The following is a 23937-nucleotide window of genomic DNA, read 5'->3' on the forward strand; positions in this document are numbered from 1 at the left end:
GATACTCGGGTCCTGCCCATTCGCCTTCCTGAATTATTTTGTGCTCCATTATCCTCTGATAGAAAAATGTTCCATGTTTGAGTTATCACTCCATGCCTGGGCCCGGAGCTGCGCTGCTCCGCGTTTTTGTGTTTTCTCTTCCCCCCGAATGTGGTGTGCATTAGAAGGTCTGGATGGAGACCCGAGGCGGCACCACGCCCGGCTCCAGGCTCCGCGGGGAGCTCGAGCCGCTTCCCCCAAAGAGCAGCCCCGCGCGGGAGCTCGAGAAGCGCCGGGACAAGCAAATTCGGCCACAACCTTGCACCACCGAGCGCGAGCGGGCCCTTGGGGCTGGCGGCCCCCAGCCTGCCGTCGGTCGTTGAGTCTGCTCTGGCTTCCGGGCCCCAGACAGAGACCCGTCGCCCTGGCAGCCCCAGCGGGCCCGGCCGCGGGCACCTGCGTCCAGGAACACGCCGGGCGACAGCCCCTTCCCCGGAGGGACTGAAGGTGAGGCAAAGGAAGGGAAAGAGGGGAGGAATTCTCATTTATGAGAAGTGTAGGTTTGGGGTGGGGAGAGGAAGGGGAAGCCATGAAATAAAGAAAAGGAGCCCCTTTGCCCACCGTGGCTGACCTCTTTCCCTGTCTCCGGAAGAAAAACAAAACAAAACAAAACACAACTCCCTTTCCTCCCCAAACCACTGCTTTTCCGCTTACTCTCTCATCTATTTACAACTAATAAACACTTCTCTGAGTATTCTCCCACGTCCTGTTCATTCTTTGATCCCTTCCAATGAGGCAAGCAATGAGTTTACTATTAGCAGTATTTTATGACTACACACACACACACACACACACACACACACACACACACACATTTTTTTCCTTCAGGGAGAGGAGGGATTCAGGAATGTGTTGCCCACGGGGGAAGAAGTTCAGGGAAACTTGAGTTGGTCACAACCTTCTCCCTGTCCTCCGACCTACAACACCCCCAACCCCTGCTCCCCCCAACCTCCCCCCCCAACCCCGACCCCGCAGCAATGTTGCCGGGTAAATAAGAGTCCGCCTGCCTGGCTATTAGGATTCTGGAGACGTTGGCATCTGTAGCAATCATTAGTCAAAGCCGCGGAAGCCAAAGGAGCCGAGGAGTTGGACAGAAAAAATCTTGGAAATGATATACAGGAGCCGCGGAGGCATCAATCCCGGGCCGATAAGAGAGCGGCTGCCGGGAGTGAGGCGGCCGCTTAATTGGGCCCTGGGCACCAAGAACAATTGGGGAGGGGGGCACCTAGGGGTTGGGCAGTGACCCTGGCACCATTTGGGCGCCCTACAAAAATAGTCGGGGACTTGAACGCCCTTTTCCCAAATTTCAAAGGCCCGTTTGGGGTTGGGGAAGACTTTCATGCCTGTGTCAGCCTCTCCACCCTGAGAGCCAAGACGAGCCCAGCTGAGGGCTCTCCCCTTCTCTCGCATTCTCCTTAGGCTGTCTTGAGAGGTACTGCAGGATGGGGAGCCTGGCTGTCACAGAGACAGCCTGGAGAGAGAGGCTATGGTCCCTAGAGTGGGTTTTGAAGGGGCAGATGACTCAGTTGGACTAGTTTTTGAGATAGCCTTAGAGATAGCAACAGAATCACTCACTTTAACAAGCAGAACATCCAAAAGGTATTTGTTCTCCATCCCCACTCGCCTGATGTCTCTATTGATCACAGAGATAGAGAGATGCAGGAAGTTTAAATCCTTCCAGAGGGAGATCTATGCCCCTACATACAGATGTATGCATTTTGGAACCCCTTTAAACATATGTTCAAATGTTTAAGTTTGCAGCAAAACTGCAAAGGCCGTAAAGATCTCCAAATGTGTAGCCTCAATATGTAGCTATTTTACGGGTTGAGAGGCCCTTGCATAAATCTAGATAAAATTTTCAAAATAGCGATTGAGCAACACACACATAGTTCTTTCCCATCGAGAGAAAAAAAAAAAAACCCAAAGATTCATCTAGATGTTTAGAGAGACTGTACCAATACATCCCAGCGTATACATCCAAACACTACAGAAAGATTGGTAATGCGCACGCAGGAATTCGACGGAGGACTGGTATGTTCACTGTGGATCTATAAATCTAAAGATCTATATACCTGCATTTAAATGTGGAGCAGAAAGTGATATAAAACATACATCCTGTTATATAGACATAGATCGATCTATAAATACATTTTCACGTGTACAGCTATTGGACTGCTCAGCTCTCTATAACAATATTTGCATTGAGTCCTAGGAATGAGGGAGATTCTCTAGTGATTGTGCGTTTGGGATGTCCTAGCCCAGACTTCTCTGGGAAACAAATGAGGGTAAACTAGGACCTATGCAAGTGCTAAGAAGCCCAGGAACTCATAATCTATGGCCTCATTTCCAGCATATGGGGGCATTTCTCTGGCAATGGATAGGGGCCCTGATCCCTGGGCCTGAAAGCGTCCTGACTTGATATAGCCCTCGCTGAGACGGAGGTAGAGAGCTCTTTTCTTCCTTTCCCTTCTGCTCCCTAGCCCAGGGCTGGGGAAGGTGGGGGGGACCCTTGGGAAGTTGGGGTGTCTTTAGAAGGGGAAGGCTCATTAACATTACAAAATGGAGCTATTCAGGTAAAATATGATTTTGTTTGGAGACAGTTCAGTTACAGTGAGCTGTCAGAAGGCTGTGGGCTTTCACACACACACCTACACCCATCTTAATTACATAAAACCCAGTCACAGAGGGTTTTCTCCATTCATTCGGTGCTAGGTGCTGGATGGGTTCTTCTATATGCTCACTCCCAATGCCTCTTTTCAAGAGCTCTTTCTACCTCTGAAGTCCCGTCTTGTCAAGAAGGGGTTTGGGCTCAGGAAAGGGGTCACAGGGAGATAGCAGATCCAGAAGTCATGGTAGAGCCCCCAGGAGTCATAGTATCAACCACCAGGCTCAAAAGCTGATTGCATTCTATGTTAGTTCCTTTTTAATTGAGGGGTTGGGGACACCAAGGTCTGTGTGGGCAAAAGAAAAATGAGCGATTGCATGGTTTTTAAATCTGGAACTTTGAGGGGGGAAAATTCACCAACAAGCGCTTTTCTTATTGGAGGCATAAGATTTGGAAAGCCCTGGACTTCCTTTTATTTTTTCTTCTTTGGTTTACTGGGGAAAGGGAGGCAAGAGGGCCCCAGGTGGGCTTCGGGAAGTGCAATCCAATCTAGCTGGCCAGCTTGGGGGAGAGTGATTTACAAAGCAAAACCTCAGATGCTACTTCCTGAGAAGTCACCAGATCAAAACAGCCTCCTCTAGGCTTTTATGACCCCATCTCTACTCCCAACAGGAAAAGCACCCTCAATAAAACCTCAGCCCACGCCCCCATCCTCCACCCAGAGAAGGGGGAGAGACCCAATCTAAAATGAGGGACCTGACCCTTACTCCCTTCATTCACACCACACACACACACACACACACACACACTGGGTTTTCCAGAAAGTTGACTTTTTAAAGAAGTATTTACTAGACAGAATTGTCCCCCACTGACCAAAGAAGCAGCCCTGAGAAATTTGGAGTTTTGGAGTTTGAGCCTAGGATAGCAAGTAAAAGGAGAATCTGATCAGAGACGGGTCTTCAAAAATCCCAGTTCAATGCCTTTCAACACCCCACAACCCAACAGGCTAACAGGACACTGAAGGTCACCAAGAGCCTGGCTGCCCCCATCTGTGGGGGCTGCTCCAGCGTTTTGGTGTTCCAGGGAGGCAGGAGAGAGGAAACTTAACAGTTGCCCAGGGCTTGAGGGGCAGGGCTGAGCTGGGGAGGACAAATGGTCTTCAGGCTGAACCCGTGGGAAAAATGGGGCAGGACAATGAGTGCGAGGTTGGCTCAAGTCAGTGGGTTTACTGGGCTTCTCTGGGCATGTGCATATGCTACCGTGTGTTCTGGTGTGGTGTTTGGGGCCGAGGGCTGGGGATTTTTCAAGGGTGGAACCCAACCTGCTCTGCCTCTCAGAGAGCTGAGACACCTGCGGTACTGAAGGAACACCAGGTAACTGAACCCACACATCCCACCCAGCCCGCGTGGGGCTGCAGATCATGGTAGAACTTTCTCTGTATGAGTGTCAGGTGTAGAGAAGTAGCTGCCTTCCTGCATAAACCTATCCAACCTCTCATTGTAGATCTTAAGGCCTGGTCATCAGAGGCTGAAATAAGGTCCTGGATTACCTAGCCCAACTTTCCCAAGTCCCAAATTGCATCACACACACCCCCAATTTCTCTCTCTCTCTCTCACAGACACACACACACACACACACACACACACACACACACACACACTCAGCAAATCTCCTGGGTATCTCTGTTCTCCTTTTGCCCCACAGTGAGCCTTAGCAATGGCAGAAGCAGGTGAATCCCAGGGTTCTGTAGGATTCAAGGACAAAGAGATCTCTTTCACCCCAGTTCCTCAGTCCGGCCTCCTTGGGCCTCTGGGGTCCCTTCAAAGCAGCCAAGGGAGATATACTATTAATAGTATACTACTATTAGTAGTATATACTAGTATTAGTATATATACTATATACTATACTATATACTATACTAGTATATATACTATATACTATACTATATACTATACTAGTAGGATAATAGTATATATACTAATAGTATATCTGGGAGTATACAGATATACTATTCTGGGTGACAAAGACCCAATAAAAGGGAATGTGATTTTCTTGGCCCTCCAGCAATCTAGTTCCTGCCTTAAATGGAATCTCTAACCCAGAAAGCCTTAGCTTGGGGTCTCAAATCCAGATTGTCTCCCTTCTCCATCTGAAAGGGCTCCAGGGTCTCCAGTCCCACCAGCAGGAGGCTCAGGGTAATTCTTGTTTCCCCAGCAAAAGAAAACACAGAATTGAAGCCTAGGACAATGATGTTTCAGCTCAAAAACTCAGCCCAAAGCAATTATACACAGAAAGGGAGAGTCAAAGAGACAGAAAAAGTTCACATGGGTATTAGAAGGGACTGGAGCAATCAAACCTCTCTTCCCAGTGCCTGTTGGGACAGAAGCAAGCCCCCATCTTTCTTTTCCCACCCTTCATGAGATCTCGAAACTCCAGTGTGAGAAATCCACAGTGGAGGTGAAAGTTGGTCTCAAAGACTCCCACACCATCTACCAGGGAAAAATAAATGTGCGTGCTTTAATTCAAACTCATGAAAGAGGTCAGTGGTGCAGTGTGGTTGACGGAGACGTGGGAAGTGGAGGTCCCATGCTTTCTGAGAAGAGCTGCCCTCCCTCTGACTTCTCATTCTAATCCTTCCCCTCTGTCCTGTGGCACTGTCCCCAAATCAGGCCCACACAGAAGACCAACAAGCAGAGTGGTGCTGACAAAGCCCAGCTCAAACTGGGTTAATACTTGCACTCGTGCACTCCTGATGCCCCTAAAGAGGGGTTAGAGGTCTGAGTGGCACAGGCCATCAGAGCTCCTGCCCCTCAGTCAGCTCAAGGAGGGTAGAAGATCAAGAGAAGAGAGGGAACTCAACCATAAAATTAACCACAAAACAAAGCCCTAGAGCATGGGGGGTACTGGAGGGAGAAATCTCTGGGTCTGGATTCACGAGTGGATTGGCTTAGGGCCCAGCCCCAGCATTCAGAAAACACAGCCTTTCTGTCCTACGTGCACAGTTTCTGTGCCATTAGACAATCTTGCTCCAAAACAGTTTCTCACCCACTGCTTGTTCTGACTTGATCCATCTAAACACAAACACAGAAATCCACACTTTCAGTGGCTGTGTCCTTTGTGGCGAGGACACGGGATCATCACTTAGTTTATTATTGTTGTTACTATTATTGTATAATAATTGTATAAGATTGATATTATTATTATTATATTAAAAGAATGGAAAGGAAAGGGACTTAAATTGATCAACTGTTTAATATAACAGGGGAGGATCCTAATTTTCTGTGCTCACTTCCTTTACCAAATCTCTTTTTCAACTGGCTCAAAAGTTATTCAACAAACTAAAGATACCAAACACAACTTGCAAAAATCTCCACGTCTGCTCCCTTCCCCAACCACCTCAGAGGTCCTTTGATAAACCTAATGGCTCCTGAGCACTTCCAGAATGATAAATCAAAAGAGGTCTCTTCTGATCGCCCCCACCTGCCTCCAGGAGGATCTGAAGAGAATGAAAACTCTACAAGGTAAGTGTTTAGGGAATAATCACTGTCAGAATTTGAATTCAGGGCTGGAGTCCCTATCCACACCTACTGTACACCCTAATCTCGAGTCTACGTCTATAAAGCCCAGTGAATTGGGTAGGACCTCACGGGGGGGGGGGGGAATGGGAATGATGGGAATGACCCAGAGACCACCTCCAACTTCAGATCCCCGTACAATTGATATTCACCTCGAGGCACATTGTTAGAACCAGAGAACGCAAGCCAAAGACTCTCCAGAACTAGTTCAGGGACAAAGAGAGGGGCTAGAATATTCTCAGTATCGCTTGTCCCATTTGCAGCTGAGAAAGGGTAGACTCAGGGGCTAACGCGGGTGGTGAGGGAGGGAAAGAGGAAGAGGAGTTGAGGGGAAAAGTGAGACAGAGACCCAAGTACTTTTTGGCTGATTGGTTTGTGGGGCCCATGTGACCCTGCTTAGCACATTTCTGATTGGTTGTTTGACCTTTTCTAGGGTTAAAGACCTAGGAACAAAATCAAAAGCTTCCCAGGTTGACTGGGGCACCTTGGCACCTGGTTGATCACCCATTCCCTGCTCCAGGAGACCCCAAAATCAGGTGTGGGGGGCGGGGTGGAAAACCAAGAGTCTCAGGCCCAATTTGTATTTGTCTTTCTTCCATTTGTGTATTGTGTATTTGTCCTACAAAACAGCATAAAACTGGCCCAGGTATTTGAGAGGAAGGACGATCTATTACTACTGGGGCAGGAAGAGAGGGTGATACTTAAATGGAACTGTTGAGCTTAAGACACAGAAAAGGAGATGAAGAAGTCATAGAACCCCCAACAGACGTTGCATAAATCTGTGAAACAGAAACACACACCCCTCTCCACGGACAGGAAGGGAATGGACTGCAATTTGGCCAGGAGTCTGGGAAGGCTGAGTTTGCCTGGGTGTGGGACTCTGGCCCCGGCTAAATTCTTGATTAAAGGCCATTAGACTCGCTCCCTAAAGCCCTATAGAGGCCGGCGGAAGGGCAGAGTCAAGTTAGAGACCGAGGAAAACTCCAGTCTCCCTGAGGTTTGAATGGAAGGTTTCCAGAAACCCTTAAAATCACAGACTGGTGGGGAGGGGAGAATGGAGAGGGCCGCTTATGAGAAAGGGAGAACCTGAGAGTTAACTTTTTGAATGGGCTACTGGGGAAATCCTCTGGGATGCTCACGCTTCCCTGGGAAATAAAGGAGTGGGGGGGGGGGATGGTGGGAAGGCCCAATCTTGGCGTGGGACAGAGGGCTCCAGAGGGAGGGCATCCGGGAGTTCCCCATGTCCCCTGCCAGCGCTCCTCACGCAGGCGAGAGCCCGCTAGAGCCAGGGATGGGGATCGGCTCAGACACCGATGTCTTTGGGTCTCTGTTCCCCTTCACCCTCCTGGAGTCTGCCCGGGCTCTCCGTCTCTCTGCTTCAGTCCCGCTTCTTCCTCAGTTCTTTGGACGGCAGGGGCACACTGACAGCGTCCTCTCCCCGTCCCCCCCAACACTTCTCCACAAAAACGGTGTCCAGGCCCCCCTCGAGCCCTAAGGCAGTCCTCCCCCCTGGGTAGGTGCTGACCTGGCTCGCCCCCTCCCCTCTCCCCTCCCCTTTCCCTTGGCCTAGGCCAGTAGCCCTCCATGGGCCCGCCTTCCTCCCTGCTTCGGAATCCCTCGAGATATGGGAGATATGGTCGGCCCCTTCAAGGAGCCTGAGTTTCTATGTCTTCGCCATCCTGGCTTAGCTCCGGGTGACTCATGGGGAGGGGTATGCACTTGCAGGTGTGGAGGACACGTGCCTCCCGTGCCCGACGCCTTCACTGCTCCTTCCTAGAAATCTTTAGGGTGCCCCAGCCTGAGACTGGCCCCAGGAATCATTGCCCATATTGGGCCCTGATGGCTCCATCCCCCAGAGGCCACTCTCTCCTCCGGGCTGAGGATCTTTCCTGGCCAGCCCAGTAAAGACACTGCCTCCACTCTCCCACTCATTTACACTCCACTCACAGCAGAACCTCTAGGCCTCCCAGCCTACTTTTACCTCAGGCAAGGGCTAGGGGTGCCAGCAAAGACCCCAGCAGCTAGAGGGAGGAGGCACGAAACCACACTGGCCCCAGCCAGACTAAGACCCCAGACTACAGACGCTGGGACAGCTGCCCACCCAGGCCTGGTGGTGAGGAAAGAGAAAACGCTTTGGGACTCCCTGGATTCAAACCAGCCACCTTCAAGATGCTTCTGCCATTTCAGGTCGCAGCCTATGGGCTCAGAAGTCCCAACGCCTTCCCTCCCGGCCTCCCTCTCCAGCTGCCTGACCTGCCCTGGCCCAAGGGCCGAACTGGCCCCTCCCTGGCCCAGAGCCCCCCAGGTGCGTTTGCACCTAGAGTTTACACACTCTCACCAGCACCCAACACCCATGTGTGTGCCGCAGTCTTTCTTCCCAGCTGAGGAGGAAGAGGGGGTCAGGAAGACCTAGCAAAGCTCTAAAGAACCCAGGCCTCTCTTTACCGCAGTTGACTCGCAGCTGGAGGGAATAAAGGGCAGGGAGGGGAGGGCTGGTCAGAGGAGACAAGCTCCCCCATCCTCCTACCTCCCAGCGGCTTCTTCTCTTCTTCTTCCACCCTAGCCTGGGGATGCCCGGGGAGGCCTTCTTCCCCTCCCCTTAATGAGTGGGAACTGCCTCCTATCTTGGGGAGGGGGATTAGGTAAACGGGAGAAAGGGTCAGAGAGAGAGAAAATTAACTTACAGCGTTCGCCTGGGATTCATTTGCGAAGATGTAACTCTCACCATCATCCCCAGCGCCGTAATCCCCTCTAACTGCCAGGCCCTCTGTCCTAGCATTAAACCTCACCAGCAGCTGCGTGGCTGGACAGTTAAGATTATATATGATGTAAATATATTGTGGGTTTGTCAGCTCTCCCTACACCATAAAACTTGGTTTAATGACATCACGTGGTCCCCCAAGAGCCACTCACGGGCTTGCCTTCGGGCCATTCACATAAATAACCTCCAAAAGTTTCAAACTCCTAAATTCACATAGAAGCCGTGCGTATTTCTCTAATGCTCAGTTACACTAAAAAGCCCTTGTGCTGCTCCTTTGCCCCACCCCCACACCCCCCTTGCAGGGTGGGGAGGGGGGAGAGGGTGGATCCTTATTTATTTATTTATTTACTTACTTATTTCCATAAGGACCTGTCGCCTTCGAGGTCGTGTTGATATTTTTTTCCTCCTATTTTTTTTCCTCCTCTCTCCTCTAATTGCTCAGAGTGGGCCGTGTCCCCCTCTTCCCACTCCCCGGGGGAAGGTAAGTCACGCTTCTTGCCCTTTTTTTCTCGCTGCCAGAGGGGGTGGGCTTCAGGGCAAAGTGGAGAGGCAGGCTCCATGGTCTCTGCTTGGGACCCAGAAGCCCCTCCACCAACTTTCCCAGAGCAACGCCAAATCCTGGTACTCGCAGATTGTTCCAGGAGGCTGGCTGGTGGGAGAACCACCTCAGACTTCAAAGCAGAGGCCTCTGCTCGGAGAGAAAGCGAGGGTCTGGGCGGTACCTACTCCCAGTGTAGGGGAGTGCGTCCGAGGCCTCTGGCTAGGTTGTGGCCGCTGACGCCGCTGGAGCAGAGGCTGGGGCCTGGGCGCAGGCCTGCAGACTGACAGGAGGGGCAGGGGCGGGGGCGGGCGGGCGCGGCTGCGTCTACCCCAGCCCGGCCAACCTCAGTCAGCCCTCCAGCTGCTCCAGGGAAAGAGAGGCCTTCACCCTGCCCTGCCTTGGCGGAAGGAGGCCTTCAGTGCAAGGTGGGGCCGGTGCGCCCTACCCTGCGGGTCTGAGTCACTTAGGCCCTGGCCCCGGCCAAGCCCCTGGTTCTATCCCTGGGGCGGTGCGTCCCCTGGGGAGGAAGCTCAGGGCCTCGGCAGCCCGGGATGCCGGCTCGCGCGATGGCGGGCGACACGGCTTCTTTCTTAGTTAACTGTTACCCACTGGAGACGCCAGTGCTTCTCCACGCTTCACCGCTCGCCCAATAGTTTTCCTCAGCATGGAGAAAAAATTAAAATAACTCCCTGAAGAAAATTACACATTTTATTTGAGAGAGAGAGAGAGAGAGCGAGAGTGAGAGGTTGAGAGAGGAGCCGAGTTGGTGCTAGGCTGGGCAGACTGCTGTGTGCTAGTCATGGAGAGACACTACGGGCGCCCTAACCTGGCCTGAGTGCAGGGCGAAGGTAAGGGTACAGCGATGGGTGCAGTTCAATAATCATTTGTCCAGACCTCCTACGTGCTAGGCATGGGGTGACGAGAGGCTCCTGGGTTTAAAAAAAAAAAAAAAAAAAAAGACAGATGGATAGCTTAGGCAGTGGGATGCAGAGAAGTCAGTCCTTATAATAAATCCAAGGAGCATCAGCATTAATAATCATAAATATTCCCCTTGCCCCTCCCCAGAGTCTCTCTGCTCCCTTTCCCTCTTGGCTGCTATAGCAGTCTTCTAGCCCAGCTCCTGAACCGCACCCTCCCCCAGTGTGGGGGGCCTAGGCTTGGCTCCAGGAAATCACCCCGTTGTGGGAGGCGGGAGAGGAAATGCAGTAAAGTTTTATGGACCCTTCCCACATTTGTTTCTCCTATAAAGTACTTCCTCCCCCATCCCATCCCAGGAGCCTGGGGCAGAGCAGAGCCTGGGCCTCAGCCAGCCTCGGGCACCACCTGAATTATCTGCCTTTCCCCCTTCCCCTTAGCCCACCCTCCCCCTCCACACAAAATCCCAGAGACTGAGACAAATGATGGCAAACAGACAGGACTCAGGCACCAGTCTATGCAGCTCCTTTCCCAGCTAATTGTCCTGCATAGCCTTAGGCCCTAGAAGTGGGGAAGCGGTCAGAACATTTCCTGCCAGGCAGGTACGCTGTAGATTGCCCTCCCTGCTCCCATCTCCCCCAGTATCATAAAAAGCTAAGACACATTTCCTCCAACTCCCCCACACCCCCTTCACCAAGCAGTACCAACTCTTCCTGAGGATGTTTCTGGGACCAAATGGGCCCCTGGGCTGAAGGCTCAGCCCTCCCTCGATGTCCAGCGAGGCCCCTCAGGGACCCCCTGGCCCTGGGAGAGATCTTCAGAGGTATCACGGAGCCACCCGTCCCTGCAAGTTAGCTCTGGCAAGCAGTGGAGGCTGCTGCCAGTCTAGAGGCCTCAGATCCAGCCAGCCAAGGTGGGAACGGGGTGCAGAGGCCTGCAAGCCTTGGAGAGCCACAGCAGGGAAAAAGCCAGTACAGACTGCCTAGGTGCCCTCCCCTTTCTCCAGAGGCCCTTCTGGGAACCAGGGATCTGGAAAGGAGCGCACTTTCACCTTCCTCTTCTCAATACCCCTAGAAGCTCCTAAGAATTCTTTAAAAAAAAAAAAAAAAAAAAAAAAGAGGCTGAAAGGCTGTGGGCCTCCCCTACACCCCAGAGCCCACTTAGACACTTTTACCCAATACATGCCCCAAACAGAGAGGCACTGCTGCATCTTTAGTCCTGTTCTCTCTTTGTCTTTATTTGATATGACAAAATATAGTTTCAGGAAAGACCTGGAGTCAATAAATAGTTGGACAACAGCGAGGGGGCAAGAGGGCACAGAAAGTCGTGGCAGGGACTACTGGGCAGCCAGGAGCCTCTAGGACTGCTTGCTGGGGTCCAGTGGCAAGGAACCCCCATAGTTGAGCTAGCTAATGGTCTGCGGCGGGGGTGGGGTGGGGAGGACCTGAGAGGACATGCAGAGGGCGCAGGCTGGAGAGGTTACCGGGCTTAGGGATGGGGGAGAAGGTTTGGAGAGCCGAGGGCAACCGAGGGGACCCTAGGCGGATCTACAGTCATTCCCCCTTTCATATGCAAATCATTTAAAAACCGAACAAGGAGTTTAGTCGCTACAACGAAGCACCCCGAGTCTGGCGCCGGACTCCGCCAGGCACAACCACTCTCGCCAGCCCGCAGCCCGCAGCCGCCTGGCCAGCCTAAGCCAGGAACAAAGGAGAGGGGAGGCTGGAGGGTCGGGGCGCGGGGCCTGGGGCGCCCGCAAGGCCGACCTTAACTCCGGCAGGCCGCTCTGGGGCTGGAAGCCTGAGAGGCGGCCCAGGCCAGGGTTCCTTCGGCACCAGCCGATATACCACAGCCCTCTGGAGAGCCCCTGCGGAGCTTGCCCTGCCCCCCCCCCCCCCCCCCCCGGTGCTAAGCAGAACTGAGGGGAGTCCGGGCAGCGCGGGCAGCCCCGCGGGAACCTGGGGTCGGTGGGGATGCGGAATGCCAAGGAAAAGCGCTTTTGTCTGTGAGGCCCCGGAGCCGGTGCTGCAGCCCCCGCCCTTGCCCCAAAATATAGAGAGCGGAAAACCGAAAAGGAAAGGCGCAGGGACCAAAGCGGGCTCAGGGCGCTATCTGCGGGCCTCCCCGCTGCCTCTAAAGGGCCTCTTTGCTTTTCATTTTGGAATCTTTCTTCCACTTCATCCTGCGGTTCTGGAACCAGATCTTGATCTGTCTCTCGTTGAGACACAAGTTGTTGGCGATCTCTATGCGCCTGCGGCGAGTGAGGTAGCGGTTAAAGTGGAATTCTTTTTCCAGTTCCAGAGTCTGGTAGCGCGTGTAACTGGTTCGGGACCGCTTGCCGTCCGTCTCTGGAATATAAACCCCCCCAAGCCAGGAAGGGGTGAATAGCGTGCAGCGCCCCAGCGTCCCGACCCCAGCCCAGGCCCCCACCCGCGGCCGGAGGGAGAGGAGGCGAGCAGGGCAGGAGAGGCCCAGCGGGCCGCAGGCGGGCCCGACCCAGCCCAGCCTAGCCCAGCCTAGCCCCGGGAGAGGCGCCTCCGCCCTGGCAGGAAACTTTCCGCCGCAGCCTTCACTCAGCAAGCCGGAGGGGCTGAGGGGGTTGGGGGGAGAGGGAGACCCAGGCTCGGACCGAACAATAAGCACCCTCGAGATCCGAGCACCGGGGACCCCCCTCCCGCCCCTCCCGGAGTCGCTGGAATCCTCCGGAGCGGCCAGCGCCGGCCGAGCCGGCTCCACAGGGGAGGGAGGGAGGGAGCCGCGGGGGGATCCCCGCTCTGGAGCCCCGCGCTCCTCACCCTTCAGATCCCTCTATTTTTTTAACTCCCTCCCTCTCCCCCCAAAATTGAATATTGCCTTTTATACACGTTTTGTTCCTATGATCCAATTATGTCGTCGTAAATTTGGGCGCACACAGCCTCTAAGCCTTTTAGTGGACAGTTTTACGAGCCATTGATGCCTGGATCGTAAAATTTATGGCCGCAGGTTTTTTTTCTTTATTTGCCCCGCATGGCCTATAAAACCCAGGCGGACCCGAGCGCGCAAAATGAAGTCCTAAAGTTTACCGTGGCTCATGTGCAGTTTGGTCATCCACGGGTAAATCTGTGGCGGGGCCGGTGGCTGGCTCAGTCCGGCGGGCTGCCCTGTCTGCGCCTGCTCCTCTTTGATCTCCCCACTGCTCTTAGCTCGCTCCTCCAGCGCTGGGCGAGCCGCCTTCTGACTGTACATCCCGGGGTTCAGAGGAGCCGCTTCATCTCTGCCCAGAGCGTGTCCCGGAGCGGCCGCGGCGCTGCAGGCGGGGCGGTCGGGGTGAGCCCGGGGGTTGGCAGCCATGTCTACCCCGTGGAGAGAGTTGGAAGGCGCAGGCGGTGGGAAAGTGATGCTTAAGTCCAATCCACCGTAGCAGTACCTGGATGCCTGCACCTCTGAGGCCGATCCATAGTTCCCACAAGTTTGCATGTTATAGGCAGGGATATTGGGGCTCTGCTTATAGAATGAATTGGCTACGTAGGAGCTCATGGCGGGGAGGGCCCAAAAAAAATTTCTGCACCCTTTTTGATTAAGGGTGATTTGTGACTCTTTGAAGTTGAGGGGTTTTTTGTTCTCCAAAGTGCACAATTTATAGGTGGAGATATCTCTTTCTTTATCCTATGCGCTCTTCCCAAATAAGGGAGCCTTAAATAGAGTCACGTGACTCGAGCGGCCACTCATAAATTTGGCTTGATGACCTCCGGGAGGTTAGTGATGGAAGCCGGCGAAACGCATCTTGATATGTTGGCAAAGCCCAACCAAGGGGGAGAGGGAGTGAGAGAGAAAGAGAGAGAGAAGGGGGAGAAAAAAAATGGTTCTTGGAATTGGGGGGTAGCCGGGACAACGAGCCCACAGCGACACCTGGTGCCTACTTGGAGGAATTGCAGCCTGGCTTCTCGGCTCGCCTTCAGACCGCTGGATTTTCTACCCTGTAGAGGAGAAGCTGGTTGTTGCTGCAACAAACCCTTGAAATGGCCTTTTAAATTGTGTTTAATTTTAAGAAAAGATGAGGCCTCATTTAGGATACAAAAACTAACGGATATCTCTGTCCTCCCCACCCCCAGAGCCTTTCAATCTCCAAAAATGGCTGAGGGAAGATTTGGGGGGGGGGGGGCGGGGGGAATCTGCCCAGGCTGGAGATCCCAGGGGATTTATCTCAGTTTCTCTAAACTAAGTGTTGAAGTCCCTCTCCTTGGAGGCCCCAAGGCCCTGCTACTGCTGAGGAGGTGACTGTCAGCATGGGGAAGTGAACCCAGTCCCTGGAGAGGTGGACAGGATGTCCAGAGAAGGAGGGGTCCTGGGTGGGCAGAACTGGATAGGGGGGGTTGAGGGTCACAAATCTGAGAGTCCTGGGAACTCTGGGATGATCCTGGAGGTGAGGATACAGGGGGGAGTTGGGTAGACCTCACCATGTTTGGACTCCAGACTGGCAAAAGGCAATTCTGTGTGTGTGTGTGTGTGTGTGTGTGTGTGTGTGTGTGTGTGTGTGTTGGGTGTGTGTGTGTGTGTGTGTGTGTGTGTGTGTGTGTGTAACCAGACACAATGGGCTTGGAGGACTGCTCTGTATCCCTATGCATGATCCTCATGTGGTACCTTTGCCAGATATTTGAGATAGAAAATAGATGTTAATTGAGGGCATAAAGAAGCAAGATTCAAGATTCCACAAATATATGAGCATGGCAGAGGAAAAGGCCTGTTTTGTGCCCTTTTTGGAAAATGCCTCTGGAACAGGTTTTCCAGGGACCTAGATACAGAAGGTCCACAGGAGAGCAATTTCTGAGCTATTTGGAGGCGTGTAAAGGACCTGGCTGGGGGTGGGGGATGGGGGAGGTGGGCAGGTCAGGCGCCTGGGCAACCTTCACAGCCTGTGGCCAGGGGCTCCGCAGCCATTCGGCCCCTTTCCGAACCCCCTCCCCTAGCCCCAAGTCTTATTCTTTCTTGCCTGCCTCTCCCCAGGAAATCCCCGCCCCCGCCAGGAGAAGCCCCCCTCCTGCCCCCCCCGCTGGCGGAGGCGCTGGAGGGGGCGCTGGCGGGGATCTGGAAGGTCTGGAAAACTCTGGCGGATTTTTTCCCTCCGGGAGACCCCCTCACCACCTCACCCCCTAGATCCACTCAGGTTTCTCTGTCTGGGCTTAAGGAGAGAAGGCCTGAGTTGGGGAAAGGGTTAGGGTAGGGTCTGGCCGCGCTCCTCACTCGCCGAGTTTGAGGGGAGAAGAAGGAGGAAGGAAGCAGATTGGGACTGGGGTTGTAAGGAAGAAGGAATTTTGTCCCAGCCCTGTCAGGAGTCCCAGAGCAGGCTCAGTTTCCAGGCTTTCTTTTTCGAGATGTCCTTGAATCGCTCAATCCCTGCGGAAGGGCTCAAATCCCGCGGTCTTCTCTTTCCCCTCGGCTCTCCGCCTCCGCCACGTTTCGCAACAGTCGGCCTGGCGCGGGCCCGGGGGGCTGCTCGCGCGGCGCCCCCCATCCTCACTCCCAGAAGTGGACGGGAGAGGCCCTGGTGCCTGGAGAATGCTTCTTTTCTGGCCCTTGGGGGCTCGGGGTTCAGAAGCCGAGGACCCCAGACTACCACAGGCTGGAAGAAAGGCCTGTGTGCGGCTGGAGACCAATCCGAGCAACCGGGTTTCTCCCCCCACCCCCAACGAGATCCTATGCAGCCTTTTTTTTTTTTTTTTTTTTTTTTTTTTTTGCGGGGTGAGTGTGTTGCTCCGCTGGGAAGCCCAGAGAGGCCTCCCAGCTCCCCCAGCACGTCCACTAGGAGAGCGGGGAGGCCCCGGCTCTGCGCCCAGCTCCCGGGAAAGGCGAGCGCAGGGGGCTGGGGGCTTGCAGGCGGCGGGCGGACGCGGGAGCGCTCGGAGCCTGCTCCAACTTTCACCCCAGGCCGGCGGGCGAGCGAATTAACAGAAATCCCAATATAAACTTTTAAAAATAATATCAGTTTTATTAAATATTCGAGAACGGATCCAGAGGTCGGATTTATACAGGAGGGTAACACGAGGGGGATTTTTTTTTAATTTATTTTGTTTTCTCCTACTGGCTAAACAAACGTCATTCACTTTTTTTTCTCTCTTTTTGTAATTTTCCCTCTTTTTTTTTCCCCTTTTAAGATGGGATTGAAACACGGACGGTGCTAAACATAAATATAAATACAGAGACCACAAATACAGCTAAAAATATTCACACAGAAACGGTCACAGTTTGTAATATGCCATAATGACCCCCAGGATTCTTTAAATACAATTTGCCTGGGCTGGGCATTTGCTGGGGCAGAGGGGCCGGACAGGGGCTGCGGGGAGGCCCTGGGGGTTGCTGTGGGGCCACGACGCGCTCTCCTTGGGCCTCCCGCCCTCCCCGGCTGCCAGGCCGGGCCCTGAGGCCCCGGAGCGGAGGCCCCGGCCCGGGAGCCAGCTCTCCGCGCAGGGGCGGGGGTGGGGGCGCCGAGGGAGTGGGAGGCCAAGTCCTCATTTGGAAGGAGATCTGTGGAGCTGAAGCTAGGTTCAGGGACGGAGCCCCCAAGGCCTGGGCGGGGGAAGGGGCCTGCAGAGGAGCCGAGAAAGGAGCTAGCGAGGGAGCAGGAGGAGGAGGCGCGTGGTGAAAGAGAGTTTGTGCGGTGAGGGAGGGGTCCAGAGTTGACTTTCAGGTCCATATTTGACTCCCTAATTTTGTTTTAGGGAGTCAAAACGCATCAATTGTGCCAGTGATAAATATAGAGGGTGTGATTAGGAGGGAATTGGGGGGGAGCAAGGGAGAAGGAGAGAGAGGGGTGGCAGGGACAGTTCTGGTCACTCTTTCTGCTTCTCCTCCTCTGTCTCTTCCCGCTTTTCCTCTTTTCCGCCCAGGCTGTCGGCCGCGGCCCCTCCGCCGCCCCCTGAGAGCGTGGACGTGAGATTAGATTCTTTTTTCCACTTCATCCGGCGATTCTGGAACCAGATTTTGATCTGTCGCTCGGTCAGGCAGAGCGCGTTGGCGATCTCGATGCGCCGGCGCCGCGTTAGGTAGCGATTGAAGTGAAATTCCTTCTCCAGTTCCAGGGTCTGGTACCGCGAGTAGATCTGGCGACCGCGCCTCCGGTCAGCTCCATAGCCGACCCCTAGAGATCCGGGCACAAAACACACTAAAAACAATCAGCAAGGCATCCTCCGTAGACGATTTAGCCTAGCAAAGTCCTGACCCTCCCAACTTGGCCAGCAGCTGACGGGCCCCCTCAGACTCCAGTCTTCTCCCTTTTGCCCTGCCCCACCCCCACTGGGGGTACAGCCAGGATCCCAACTTCATTCAGTCCCCCACCGTATGTGGGTGGGTGAGTGTCCCAAAGAAAGGTGGGGGGGGGGGGGAGGGCAAGAATCAGGCAGAAAGCTGTAAGTCTAAAAACTGGTTTTTGAAAAATCCCAAATACTGGGGATGAGGGCCCCATTTCTCAACGACTGGGCTCCCCCACTTCCCCAAGCACCCTAGCTCCTTGGAAACTTCTCCCCACTTCTCTGCCTCCTACTCTCCCCCTTTCTCCTCAGCCTGACTCGACTTTGGGGGGCTCCCCTACCCTTTGCCCCCTCCCCTCATACCCTGCCCTGTTCCTGCCCCCTCAGCCTGGAGCCCTCCAATGCGTCAGGGGCCGAGGGGGCCAGGCCCCTGCGAGCAAGCGGGAGGCGAGCAGAGGGGGCAGAAGAGGGGGCCCTGTCTCGGCGTCGGCGAGGAGACGAGCGTGATTGTTTTTATGGGGCCATAAAAAACTCTCTCCGCCCGTTCTTCTAGGGAAGCCGGTCATAAAGCCAGTTCAGTTTATTTAATTTATATCTCGGAGCTGTAAAACTCACCACTGTGCGAATTCATTCGCTGCATCCAGGGGTAAATCTGGATACTGGCTTTCTGGTCCTGGGGCGCAGTCCTGCCCTGCTCAGAACTAAAATCCTGAGCGATTGAGGTCTGTGTGTTATGTCCTAAGGTGTTTTGTCTGCAGTTTGAGAGCATGTCTTTCTCCTGGTAAAAGGAATTAGATCCATAGTCATACGGCCCCCGGCTGGAACTGAACACGACATTCTCCTGTGGCGAATAAAAGGGAGTCGAGTAGATCCGGTTCTGGGCAACGGCTGCTCCATAGGTCGAGAAATGCCTCACTGGATCATAGGCGGTGGAATTGAGGGCGACGTTGGGGAGGACGTCCTGGCCCCCGGCGAGGTGGCAGGATAAGGAAGGGTTAGTGAAGTAGGAATTCATCCCTTTGCCTTTACCTGGTCGGGCTATGATTTCTTTAATATTTATTTCTGTCTCCAGTTTGTACTCGGAACTAGATGGTTATAGGGACGGCTCCAATCCAGGACAGACAAAATGACAAAGTCAGCTGACCCCCTTCCAGCCAATCGCAAGCCAGATGTCAAGAAGGGGGAAAAAAATCGCTTCTGCTTCTGTTGATTCCCTAGTTGAGACTAAGTGTGTGCTTTGAAAGTAAGACTTGGATTTCTTTTAAAAATATATATGTTAGGGAACTGATTTGGAGGTGAGAGAAGGGTGAATATGCATTAGCAGGGCCTTGGGGCCCAGGAAAGAGGGGCTACACTGCTAGGAAATCTCTAAGCTCCAGCTAACTTTACTGTGCTGTGGCTAGAGCCAGGGCTGGAGAAATCCCTCTATTTTCGATCCGATTTCATCGTTTATATCTTCCCCCTTCTAAAATTACACCCTGATTTCTCCATGGGAAGAGCCCCTTCCCAGCTCAGGGGGGGAATCCCCAGAAATCCTGCAGGAAATCCTGGTTTGACCCTCCATGGAGTGAGTCCTCATCACTAAGCCAGGATTCCCCCACCCCAGTAATTAAAAAAAAAAAAAATCAAAAGTAGAAAGAAACTGCATAAAACGTGGCGCTCAGAGGAAGGAGAGTGTGGCTGGTAGGCTTAGGTGTAAGGGGGATGTAGGGAGTAAGTAAGTCTAAAGGGGGTAAGGATGAGACTTCAGGGTACAGTGGCGAGCTAAAGTGGGCAAAAGGGCCATGCATCCGCTTCCTCTTCCTTTTAGCCTCCTTCTGCCTCTCAGAACCCCCTTTTTGGGGGGAAGCTGCTGCAGCATTTTGGTAGAAAAGGGAAAAATGTATGAAAATACAATAGAAAAAGAGAGAAAGGAGTAAAAGGTGGGAGAGAGAAAGGAAAATAAGGAAGAAGAAAGAACTCTGAGAATCTTTCTAGACACATCAACTCCTGTTTATGTTGGTGAGAATTTATGATTTGGAGCCAGGGAGGGCCGGTGGGGTAATTCACATAAGATCCAGGCAGAGAGACAAGGCTGGTGGGGCTCTGAAGGACAGTTAGCGTCTGGCAGGCTCGAGCCCCTACACAGGTCAGAAGCCCCTTGCCCCTGCCAAGGGAGGCACCCCTCGACCTGAGCCCTGGGGGCTTGGGAGATTCCAGCAAAGGGCTCCTGGGGAGCTCCCTCAAGGGCCAGGCACACCTGGTAGAGCCGGGCCTCTCAGCAGCCCCCACCCCCATTTTCTTTCCACCTTGGGGCCGAGAAAAAGGAAGGGAAGGTTAGGAAAAAGGCAGCTGAGTACGAGGCTTCTGAGGGAGCCGCAGTGGGCGAACTGAAACAGCGGAAGGTGTGCAGATGTGGGTTTTCTCCTGATTAATCCAAACTTAATTTGATATCGTGACATAGACTGAAAATGCTTTGAGTTGACAAAGAGGGGGCGGTGGGGCTAGCGAAGGAAGCAGTGGAAGCTCATATTTTTCTCTTCACCATTTTGGGGGGGGGGGTGGCTATAACAAGAACCCGGATGTCGCCGGATTTTATGATCTTTTCCTTCTGTGTAACAAAGCGGAGTAATCAATGGGTAGCAATAAAGCCATAAACGGGACTACGCTGGGAAAAAACTCGTTTATTCATCTTCTGTAACGTTAAGGTTTCCCTGGAGTGTCGCTAGGGGGGAAAAATAAAGTTTCGAACCCAAAAGCAGACAGTGTGTAGGAGCTGGTGGAGACAACATGTTAGTTAATACATGAACCTCGTTAGGGGATTGAGGAGTCTCCCTGTCTGACAGTTTGTGTTGGCTCTTAAAAATACAGCCCCAAGCCTTCAGAAAGGAGGGAAATTTGCTGATATTTAAAAGGGTTAAGGGAAAGACCCCCATATTATAAAGGTTCCCCCTTGTGGACCATACTTTCTTCTACCCAGCGAGATAAAAGTGAAAGACTGAGGAGGGTTCCAATTTAAGAGGGGAATTCTGAGAGGAGTTGTCTCATTTGGGGGTGACATGGCAGGTACATAAACACAGACACCAGCGTGACTTGATTTTTGCTCTAGAATCCAGCTGTCCTCAAATTCATGGCGTGCCTGGACAGAGGTTTTCAACAGCTGGCTGGGGCTCCAGGCCCCCTGGAGGGCAAAGAAGTAGAGTGAGAAAGAACTGGGGTGGGGGGGGCCGCGAAGACCCAGAGGGCTGAGCTAAGAAACAAGTCAGCGCACCCCTGGACACAAGTAGCCGCTCCCAGAGTTCCCAGCCTCATTTCTGCCCTGAGGGTAACAGTGTAACACATAGAACAGGCCGGAAGAGAGAATAAGTTCCCTCCTCCCCGCTCCCCCCCCCCATTTCAGAGAGAGATTGCTAGAGGGATAAATCATGTCAGTGATATTTCCTTCAAGATATTAAATTGTTGCAATGTACAACAAATTGAATGATGGAAGATAGGATGTCTTAATGAGGTTTCGTTTTCAATGAGTGTTGATTTTCTATGTATTTTTAAATCTCTTTTATGGGTGGGTGGGTGGGGGAGTGGGGGAAGGAAGGACCTTGGAAGAAAGAAGGGACTTCTAGGGAAGCATGTGCTGCAGCTCCCCAGCAAGGATGCCTGGCTTTCCTTGAGCCCCTCCTAAACAAAGTCTGGGGGGGAAAGGGGCCCCAAAGTTGGGGATAGTCTCATTTGGGGCCTAAAAGCAGTGGGCGCGGGGGTGGGCGACCTGAGGAGCAGAATGTAAGTCTCAGCCCCGGAAAGTTAAGTGTTTTATTACGTCCCTAAACAGAGGGCAGAGACTGAAAGGTCTCGCCGATTTATAATGAACAGAAACCAGCTGCTGGGGGAAAAAAGGCAGAAATACTAGAAGGGGGAGAGGAGGGGAAGCAGAAATACAAATAAATTCCCCCACTGCTTAAAGATTTTCAGCCAAATTAATTTCCAACATACTCTCCCCCATCACCTTCCATTCCTGAGAAAAGAAGCCTCCTTCTTTCAGTTGGATCTTTAATTATGCAGCTGAAATTTGCTGGAAGGATTCGCTCCAAGGGGGGAGAGCAGGTCAGATGAGCCCGATTTTCCCTCCATTGGATTATATTTTCCTTTTCTCATCTTACGTTAATTTTATTTTTTTGGCAAAAGAATGACTGTCTATGGGGGGATAGCTGGGACTTGGGTTTTTCTAAATATATTTATATTTTCCTGTTAAATTTGTCTGAAAACAATTATGGAAACTCATCAGCAGAAGCAAGAACAGATGTTTTATTAAAACTGCAGTTGAGCTCTGTAAATATGCACAAGTCCTGGGAGGGGTTGGGGGGGGGGACTTGTTCTTTGTTTCTATAAAACAAGCCTAGAGCAATCAGAGAACACCCCCATCAGGCCCGCAGGTCTCCGAGTTGCTCTGCCCCTTGGGCCTCCGGAATCAGGCATTCCGAGGGGGTTTGGCGGCGAAAACAGATTTTCACTTTCGGAGCTGTAATTAGTGGATTCGAAACAGAATTCAAAAAACACAGTACAGGAATAAAGGGGGAGCGTTGCCGCTCGCTGCTCCAGTCCCCCTATCTCCCCAGCCCAAAACACATGCTTTTCATGAGCGCTAATTATAGGAGAGGGACCTTCTGCAGGCGCCATGGGCCTGCATGGGGGGCAGTCACTGGCCTGGAGTCCCCAAGGCTATGGGGTGCTCTGGAGGCTGGGCACTTGAAGGTTTCTCAGAACGAGTCAAGCGCTCCTACCCCAGCCTGAACCTGCTCCAGGCCAGGGGCTGGAGGCCCGGGGCAGCTCTGAACTGGGGAGAGGATAGGTGTGACTGGACTCTGGCTGGGAAGGGGTTCGTGGGCAGGCCTCATCTTGCCTGCCTTTGCTTTCCACTCTGCTCTGCGAAATATATTAATTTCTTGGGGAAGGGGATCTGAAGTGAGAGGGATGAGGTCTGGAATTTTTGCTGGACAGTCTTTTCCAGAGGTCCCGGTTAGTTTGTGTTCTGCCAGTCTTCTCTCTCTCCCTAGATCCCCCACTTCTGCGCAGATGTCTGTGACTCACCCAGCCTCGCACACAGATACACACACAGCCTTTCGGGCTGCCCGCGCGCCACAACTATAGCTCGCGCCTCCGGAGGCTGCTCAACGACCTGGACACCGGGGCCGCCAGGACTCAGCGCTCGGCCTGGGTGCTTGGCTGCCCGGAAGCCTCTGCAGCTGCCGGACCCACCCCTGCCAATTCTCAATTCTGAGAGCAGGGGAAGAGCGGTTGCCCCACCAGCCCCTTCTGTGCCACTGGGCAAGGGCCGAAATCCCTCTTGCAGAGAAACCCCAGTTTCAATAATTGTTCAGCTCACCTTACAATTGCACTGTTTGGTTAAGGCTTTGCTGTTCTAGAGTGGTTGCTCAGTTGGCCCGACTGGCTTATGATTAGAATTCTTTCAATTGAAAAATTGAAAAATAAATCCTACTCCAAATGTCTAGTGTTTTGCGTACAAGTTCCTTTGATCTCCACAGAATCCGGAGTAAAAGGATTGCAAAAAGAGAGTCTCCAAGTCCGCCAGAGAACCTGAATGCGGCAAACTGGGTCGGCTTGGGGACACCAAAGCATAGCTCACCCAAGGAGCCTCCAGTTTCTGCCAGATATGCTCCGGGGAAGTTGTCTGAGCGCATGCCTCCCCATGCACACACTGCATTCCAAAACAGAACGTTCCTCCTCCTTTCAAAGTTCAGGCATGGAGACACTTGGAGAAAAGCGAAATTTGACACATCCAACCCGGAAATGGATCCCATTTGGGGGTGCTGATATTCTGGGGACAGGGGCCAGGCTGGCCAGCTGAATGGAGTTGGGGGTCAGCAGGGAGGGGAGAAGGAGGAAGAGGCCAGATGGGGCATGTCAAGTGCCTGAGAACTGCCCCAAACACCTCTGAGGCCTGGGCTGGCAGTTCCTTTTTTGAGCTAAGAGGCTGAGAGGCTGCCCAAGCTGCTTTTGCTTTATTTGCAATTAAGCAGAGAAGAAAGGTACATGCAGAGGCTCTGCTAACTCACGTCCTATTTTCTCTCCTCCCTCTCTCTTTCCAGATTTCTTACTGACCTTTCTTTACCACCACTCCACTAGGCCAACACAAGCTCCCACAATGCCATTTGTTTAGCTTCTCAATTCACTTCACTAACTGAAGGTTAAAAAGGAAAATAGATCCCAAGCATCTCTGTCCCATCCCACTCAGCCCTGAGCCCCTTTGGGCTCCCTTTGGAAGAAATCATTTCTGGCTTTTGGGG

General features: G+C 52.9%; 3 protein-coding genes across 12 annotated transcripts in view; all 3 read right to left on the bottom strand.

Moving 5' to 3' along the window:
• HOXC4 (homeobox C4) overlaps window positions 1-23937 on the bottom strand; it is a 38466-nt gene that overhangs the window by 8717 nt on the left and 5812 nt on the right. Inside the window, exon 1 of one of the 3 annotated variants that reach the window (XM_086713201.1) lies at window positions 8904-9315. The exons of the other annotated variants lie outside the window; for them this stretch is intronic. The gene's annotated coding sequence lies outside the window, so the exon portion shown is untranslated. Of the gene's footprint in view, window positions 1-8903; window positions 9316-23937 lie in introns of those variants that run through there. 3 annotated transcript variants of the gene reach the window in all.
• Window positions 11648-14950, bottom strand: HOXC5 (homeobox C5). The gene is made up of 2 exons (XM_086713217.1): window positions 13499-14950; window positions 11648-12784 (listed from the first exon to the last, which is right to left on the bottom strand). The coding sequence occupies exons 1-2, from the start codon at window positions 13950-13952 to the stop codon at window positions 12570-12572; spliced, it is 669 nt and encodes a 222-aa protein (XP_086569343.1). The 5' UTR covers window positions 13953-14950; the 3' UTR covers window positions 11648-12569.
• The window catches only part of HOXC6 (homeobox C6), a 40291-nt gene continuing 32731 nt past the window's right edge, over window positions 16378-23937 (bottom strand). For 5 of the 8 annotated variants that reach the window (XM_086713216.1, XM_086713211.1, XM_086713215.1 and 2 more), the window contains exons 2-3: window positions 18275-18620; window positions 16378-17550 (exon numbers count right to left, since the gene is read on the bottom strand). In XM_086713216.1, coding sequence (XP_086569342.1) covers window positions 17243-17550; window positions 18275-18428 — 462 coding nt within the window. In that variant the 5' untranslated portion in view covers window positions 18429-18620 and the 3' untranslated portion in view covers window positions 16378-17242. Of the gene's footprint in view, window positions 17551-18274; window positions 21159-23937 lie in introns of those variants that run through there. The other 3 variants (XM_086713213.1, XM_086713214.1, XM_025930653.2) reach the window with 2 other exon arrangements.

The sequence above is a fragment of the Puma concolor genome, chromosome B4, assembly GCF_028749965.1.
Source record: "Puma concolor isolate L17-30 chromosome B4, mPumCon1.1.hap2, whole genome shotgun sequence".
Classification (NCBI taxonomy): Eukaryota; Metazoa; Chordata; class Mammalia; order Carnivora; family Felidae; genus Puma; species Puma concolor.